Source organism: Watersipora subatra, chromosome 7 (assembly GCF_963576615.1).
Source record: "Watersipora subatra chromosome 7, tzWatSuba1.1, whole genome shotgun sequence".
NCBI classification, from domain to species: domain Eukaryota; kingdom Metazoa; phylum Bryozoa; class Gymnolaemata; order Cheilostomatida; family Watersiporidae; genus Watersipora; species Watersipora subatra.
Window position 1 is genome coordinate 51,961,350 of NC_088714.1, and position 8,421 is coordinate 51,969,770.

Consider the following 8,421-nt stretch of genomic DNA (forward strand, 5'->3'; position numbering starts at 1 on the left):
CAGTGGCAAGTAATGTAGTTGCCTGCCACTTGCCATTAGCCTGGCACATTGCCAATGACTAATTTGAGTATGCTACTATCCATATTGCTAAACTTACTGAAAAGAGCCGTGAGAGCAAGTTTTAGTGACGTTGTGTAACGCAAAGTGATATGAATATTTTAACCGACATGACGACTCTTATCCCCTATTGAATCAAATGCATCTCACGTAGCTTAATTGGTTAGATTATCGCCCAGTGAGCAGGAGGTCCGAGATCAAATCCTGCATAAGGCGGATCTTTTATTTCTAGATTTAAAGGCTAGAGCTGGAAAGGCTGAACAACGAGCTTTAAGATTTATATATATTTATATATATATATATGTACACATATGTATATATATATGTACACATATATATGGATAGACCATATATATATATATATATATATATGGATAGACCATATATATATATATATATATATATATATATATATATATATATATATATATATATATATATATATATATATATATATATATATATATATATATATATATATATATATATATATATATATATATATATATATATATATATATATATATATATATATATATATATATATATATATATATATATATATATATATATATATATATATATATATATATATATATATATATATATATATACAGTGCACCCTCGAGATACAATTACCCTGATATACGATTTTTTCACCTTACGAAGTTGAATATCGTGAGATCTTCACCTCGCTATACGAATTCTTTTTCACCATACGATTTCGAGAAAAATTTCGCCCGAGTTAAAATTTGGCGGTCGGTGTGCTCATAACGTACGTCGAAATTACAAATACGCCGAAATGCTGTTCGCCGAAAACAATTTTACAGCGTTTTGACAAGACACGATGACCGATTTCTTTCAGGTCGGCATTCCGCGTGGGAAACTTTGTGAAAATTACTCAAGCAAGAGCGAATATTTATTTCTAACGTGATACTCATATTTATTATAAATTTTTACTCAGCATAATTATATTTTTAAAACTACATATACATACAGTACATAATTAATTCGTTAGCAATGGATACGGCGACCAGTACAAACATTACAGGAAGAAGAAAGAAAATGATTTCCATGGCAACGAAACTGGAGATAATAAACAAATACGAAGGCGGCGCCCGTATCGTTAGTATTGCTAAAGAGTATGGCCGCAACCAGTCAACGATTGCGACTATCATTAAAAACAAACAATCTATTAAAGCAAACAAAGCTTCCAAGGGCATGACTATTCTTGCCAGTAATAGATGTTCAATTCACAACGAGATGGAGAGGCTCCTTCTATTATGGATTAAAGAAAAGGAAATACGGGGTGATAGTATCACACAGTCAGCAATTTCGCACAAGGCAACAGCCCTTTTTGATGATCTCTTGGAAGCCCAAAGAGACAGTGGAGGTGAAGGAACGTCACATCAAACTGTTTCAGAGTTCAAGGCTTCTAACGGTTGGTTTGAACGGTTTAAGAGGAGAACTGGGATCCACTCAGTGATTAGGCATGGAGAGGCTGCCAGTTCGGACAAGAAAGAAGCCAACAACTTCTTGAAGAAGTTTGAAGAATTAATTTCTAACGAAGGCTACATTCCTCAGCAAGTTTTTAATTGCGATGAAACTGGCCTTTTTTGGAAAAAACTGCCTTGTCGTACATACATCACAGCTGAAGAAAAAAAACTTCCTGGCCATAAACCGATGAAGGACAGACTCACTCTTGCACTTTGTGCAAATGCCAGTGGAGACTTGAAGATTAAGCCGCTACTAGTCTACCACTCAGAAAATCCTCGTGCATTCAAGGCACACAAAATCACAAAGGATAGGCTTGCGGTATTTTGGAAATCTAATAGCAAGGCCTGGGTTACAAGAGCTATATTCATTGAGTGGATCAATGTCTGCTTTGGTCCTGCTGTAAGGGAATATTTAGACACGAACAATCTCCCTCTAAAATGTCTTTTAGTACTTGACAATGCCCCTGCTCACCCTCCTGGTCTGGAGGAAAATCTACATTCAGACTTTTCTTTTATCAAAGTTTGTTACCTGCCACCAAACACCACCCCACTCCTCCAGCCTATGGACCAGCAAGTAATAGCTAATTTCAAAAAGCTTTACACAAAACAGCTGTTTAGAAGATGCTTTGAAGTTACTGAAAGCACTCAACTCACTCTGCGTGAGTTTTGGAAGGTTCATTTTGACATCGTTCAAGGCCTGAAGATAGTTGAAAAAGCCTGGAATGAGGTTTCGAAGCAAACCTTAAAATCATCATGGAAAATGCTGTGGCCGGGTGTTGAGGCAAATCAAGACGCTGAAGATTCTCAAGAAGAAATCATCCTAGATCCTACCTCTGAGGGTGATGTTACAGAAATAGTTTCACTCGGGATGGCTATGGGGCTTGTTGTAGATGAAGCTGACATCGATAACCTTATTGAGGAGCACAGGGAAGAGCTCACAACAGAGGATTTAAAAGAGTTAGAGGCAATGCAGGGCATCATAGTTCAGGAGGAGCAGCAATTCGGTGGTGACGAAGATTTGGAAGGGACTGAGAAAACCACATCAACAGAAATAAAGGAAGCATTAAGCTGGTATGAGAACCTTACCAGATTCATTGCAAACAAACACCCCGAAAAAGTACTCACAAGCCGTGCTATGGACAATGTTAACGACACTTGCTTGAGCTATTTTAGAGACATTCTGAAGAATCGTCAAAAACAGACTCGTTTGGATAAATTTTTCAAGAGAAAAGTATCAAAAGGCACAGATGATGACAGTGAATGTAACAAAAGAGCTAGAAAGGAAAGTGCACCTGAAGAAGTGCTATCAGATTAATTATTTTAAAACAATTTTTTAATTTTAAGTTTTAAGTTTACTGATCTGAAATAATACATGTAAACAATACTGTATAATGCAGGTATAATGCATATCATTATTTATCATCCATGTGTGTCATGGTTCATTTATTTCAGTTTATGTTTTATTTTATATCATGTTTTATTTATTTTATTTTTTTTTGTTCTATTTTATATTTAATCATGTTTTGTTTACTTCATTTAGCTTTTTTTTATTGCATGTTTGCAGACAGGCAGGCCTGATTTTTACTACATAAATACAAATCATCGTATGTACGTATGTAACTCATTTACATCTAGCTACTCAAGATAGTTGACACATCTACAATTACCTTCTAGAACTTGCTATAGCCATGCCCTCTAGGGTATAAATACGTACAAACTTCCGTATGTATGTTTACATTGATTCTTGTGCACATTTCATGCAAGACAAACTACAACATTCTCTGGATCTTTTTTATAAGTGTTGGCTAGCTAGCAACTGCCTGCATTGCACCAGCATTTACAATGCACCAGCAAGCATCATCCTCAGTAAGTGATCACGTAGGCTGTCTTCTACATTGCACTCAGTTAGCTTGTTTTTTAGCACTCTCTGTACCAGCAGCAAAGCTGTGTTTTCCTGGTGATTTCTGCTTTTCAAGACCCAAAAATAATAAACTTCGTTTGAAAACTAGTAAAAAATCTGGAGTTGCGATCTCTTGACAGGACTAGACAACTTTATTCAGCCTGCTAGAAAACTTCATTACGTATTAAATGTATTTTTAAGTGTAGTCACATAATAAGCATTGATACGCTTTTGCTTTCTTTCTGCTCGTTACATGCACCAGCTAAATCACCTTACTCCAAAGGTATGTACGTACACTACATGCACTGTTAAATATTGTACGTAAATAAAATTTTATTTTTTGATGGCCATTAAATGGTCAAGTGTACGAGAGGCCGCTTTCGAGAATTGCACCAAACGGCTTTTCTGGTCGAATTATGTTGAAAAAGGGTTTAACCAGACTCGCTAAGGTTTATAGTAAAAGCAACGACAAGCTGAGAAGCGGTAAGATTTTTATTGATGAAAAGTTGAAATTTAGTGAAATAATTAAAAATACATACTAAAACTCCACTTTTTTTCAGTTTTAAATGTGTGTTCAGTAAATTAAACTTATTTGAAGGGAATTGAAAGCTTATGTTGTGCGTAGGTCTTGAAGGTAAGAACTCCTTACCGTGCGTACTGCATTTCGTGCACACATTAGGGGAAGACGGGGCACAGTGAGCCAATTTTTTTGTTTCTCAAATAAAATAAAAGTGACTGCTTGAATTGAGCAGAAACTTGGTCTATAGAGAGTTCAACATGTTGTTATTATTGTATTTTAATTCCAATGCTCTACTTTGGATCCATCGCGAGAACTTATTGTTTTTGCAACATGTTACACCTGGCTCACTTTGCCCCACTACTGGGGCAAAGTGATCCACCCAATGGGGCAAAGTGAGCCATAGCAATAAATATGTGATTTGCTTGCACATAATATATATTTGATATCTTTAACTGTGTTAAAACATAAAGTGTGACAATGGGCTAATTAAATTTGACTCATGACTAAGACATAGAACATGGTAAACTAAATATACATAGTTTATAACGTAAAATGTGGAAACAAGTCGTATGAGCATTATCGTGAAATAATGTAGTAAAAAGTGTGTCGCCCACAATGTCTCTATCAGCAGTATTATTGAGAATAGTTTATCTTACAGTATAAGCAGATAACTCCACTCTGAATGTAGTTCGATTTCTAACCCTCAGAGTCCCACCAGTGTTTACTGGCTGTCCCAAAAATATAACTATAGATTCGAAGTCAACATCATGAACGTCTTCCTCCTCTGGATAAACAAAGCAGTCACCAGCTTTTCTCATGAAATTGATGGTAACAGAGTTTTGATTACATTTCATGACTCTTCCTTCATACTAAACATTAAAGGTTGACTTGCAACAATGTTCACATTACAGTTATTTGGTATCAAAAGATTCACTATGTCTTACTCTGCTGTGTTGTAGGTGCAAAATATGTGGAAATGTGATTACAAGTTCTTAAAAGCTCAAAACGAACAGTTAATCGCAGACATCACGAGACTGCCGTAGATTAGAATCTCTTTCCAAAACGGCTCAAATGGGACGTAGTTGTACAAGATGGCTTCTGTTTACACTTTCACGCAACCTCATTCGTAGAAATATTTTCACAAATATAGTTCACGCATTCAATAAAACCATGTCTATTGTTCTTACGTGTCTATTTCATCGCCATTGTAATGCTGTCACTTTCAGCACTGATAACTTATAATCTACCGTGAAAATTCGTTTAATTTGTTAACCTTTGTTAAGGAGTACATATCATCATCTGATAAACATGATGAGCTTGTTGGTCACCTGTGATAATCGAAAAATGTCGCAGAAATTATTCGCAAAGTATGGGTCACATGATCAGATTACGACTAGACGATTAGTTCAAGTCGAAACAAAGCTGTAAAGTAGCGAGCACCTATATTTGATACAGGGTCTTCGGTAAAACCCGAAGTGCTTGTCCTAAACTAGTGCTACGAGAAGTTTTATATTGAGCCTTTTATTGGCCTTTCAATTCCTGTGAGAACATCACGTGACAAAACAACAACCAAATGTAATGACTACGTCAGAAAAATAAACTGATTTCAATCTACGGTGGTTTCGTGATGGCCACGATTAACTGTTCGTTTTTGAGCTTTTAAGAGCTTGTAATCACATTTTCACATATTTTGCACCTGCAACACAGCAGAGTAAGACATGGTGAATCTTTTGATACCAAATAACTGTAATGTGAATTTTGTTGCAAGTCAACCTTTGCTAGTTTCGTACCAAACTAAAACATGATCATTGATGTTAATATTGTCTCTAGTAGGAGTTGGCACATCTTCCTTTTCATCTTCATCTGGACTCTCTTCATCAGAACACAATAATTCTTAGGCTAACTCTCTTCTTCTGATGAAGAATCCGTTTGCTGTTTTTTCTTATTTTTGTTGTCTTGTTTTTAGTCACAGTTACTTTGGATGTTTTTAGCGTAGATCTAAACCAAGTAGACACATGTTGCTACACTTTAAACACCGGCTCACCTGCTTTCTTGTTTCTTGACCAGCTTGGTGGAATGCTCAGGTCATTAGCCATGCTGTATTCGTAAGCTAGTTTACGTACTTGTTCAGTAGATAAACCATAAAATCTTTTGTCTAGATTTTTTACATGGCCAGCCAACTCTTCTTCTTGCTTCTTGGTGTAAACTAGTTTCACTTCTACGCTGTGCACCTCCAACACGTCCTTTTTCAATATGCTTCTTAAGAGTCATACAGTTCACACCATGAATTCTGGCAGCTTCTTTAATTGACTTTCCATTTCCTTCTTCAATAATCTTTGCAGCATATTCTACTTGACTTATGACTGCCTGCCCAGTTTTACCTTTGTAGTTTCGCACCATTCTAAAATGTAAGCAGTACTTGCTTTAGTTTTGTGTAACATTTTTGAGAGTTTGTGTATGTGCGGGGCAAAGTGAGCCATTGGCTCACTTTGCCCCAATTGACTTTTCTTGAGAAAAATAAGCATGCAAGAAATTGTAGATGCGCAAGAGTTTTCATGTTTTACATGCTTACTATAATCATATGGGATAATATTTCTCTACTTTTTTATTTATGTAAAACAAAGCATTAACACAAAATGAAGACCACAAACTCAAAGCTGGAAATTTACAAAAAACATCAAAAATCAGTTTTTTGTTAATAAATTTCTTACCTTCAGCTTTCCAATGCTCTTTCTTTATTCAAAAGGACCTCCAGTGATCACATGACCTCTTGTAAAAATGATAACTCCAAATACAAATTACAATTTAAAAAATATATGGTGGATCACTTTGCCCCTTGGCACACTGTACCCCGCCTTCCCCTATGTATCATGTTGCACTTTACAGTACATATTGCAGATCATAATCACTAGGTACACTTAAAACAATGCAGCTATTGTAGTTAACTATATTTACTAAAGTTAACATACTATTTTGTTACTAACTTTCAATTTTTACAGCATTTTTATAAAATTTTAGACGATTTTTATCATTTTCTTTTGCAATGTGTAACTACAATGGTTTCTATACCCCGATATACGATTTTTTCACCATACGATGCCAACCTTGGAACGAATTAACATCGTATCTCGAGGGTGCACTGTATATATATATATATATATATATATATATATATATATATATATATATATATATATATATATATATATATATATATATATATATATATATATATATATATATATATATATATATATATATATATATATATATATATATATATATATATATATATATATATATATATATATATATATATATATATATATATATATATATATATATATATATATATATATATATATATATATATATATATATATATGGATAGAGCAAGAAGATGAGTAAGAGCAATTCATAGCTATTTTGTAGCTTTGTTGATAGACTAGAGGAAACATAATATAGGGGATGAAAGGATTAGCCGCTCGAGTGCCAGTTTATCTCATTAGCCAGTACAAACAAGGAACTAGCAACTTCAATTAATAGAGAGTAAACAGACATCTGAATGAGCAGTTGGCTCCAGGCAGAGAAGGGCTTCACAGTTAAGTACATGTAAGGAAAGCCTTCTCTGCTACACAGCAGTTTGTAGCTATGCTCAGTGCAGGCTCATTCACGCAATCTAAAAGAATTCCATATTAAAATTGAAGAGAAGAAGTTGTTTTTTTATGTTTACTCACATCTCTCACTATTCTAGTCTCATTCCTGTAGCTAATATCTCAAGATTGAGTGTTGATAAACTTTTCTAGCATTAAATACTCTTGATACTGCATTCAAAATTTTATTCGAATGATTATAAAATAAAAACAGATTTTCACTATCATACTAGATTTTTGAAAACTAGTCTCCCATTATTAATATTTTATACTGCTTTCAGTCAAAAAACAATTGAATCCAGAGCTCCACCACATTGCAACAGTAGTCTGATAAACGTACAAAAGATGTCAGGAGCCACTTAATAAACCTAAATTTATCAAGACCGGTCTACTTTTCGAATTTTAATAAAATATGCCAAATATTTTAACTTACCTATATGTCAAAATATGCCGATTTCTGTAGGCTCAGTGCCTTGACTAGCTGCAGTGCTACTGCGCATGTGGGCCTCATCATGCCTTAACAAGTAGGAACTAAGATTGCATCTATTATTTTTCCTTTAATCAATATTATAACTATATCTTTACTTTTGCTGAACGTTATATTTCTACTAGTTGATAAAATAACACACACGTACATACACTATTCTGCTACTATTGTACGCTACTACTTATGTTCAAAGTATTTTAGCTAGAATGCTACCTGTGGATTTAATTTTTCTCAAAATATCAGAGTAGTTATTCTTTAGTATAAAATGAGCCCTGTCTGTTTGTCGGTCAAAAGCCATAGTTTGGGAT

At 34.4% G+C, this 8,421-nt stretch overlaps 1 protein-coding gene across 1 annotated transcript; it reads left to right on the plus strand.

Annotated features, from left to right (window-relative positions):
• The first annotated feature begins 1,077 nt into the window (after positions 1-1,077).
• Positions 1,078-2,868, plus strand: LOC137400874 (tigger transposable element-derived protein 1-like). The gene has a single exon (XM_068087217.1). It carries the CDS (start codon positions 1,078-1,080, stop codon positions 2,866-2,868), a length of 1,791 nt encoding a protein of 596 aa, XP_067943318.1.
• The last annotated feature ends 5,553 nt before the right edge of the window (positions 2,869-8,421 follow it).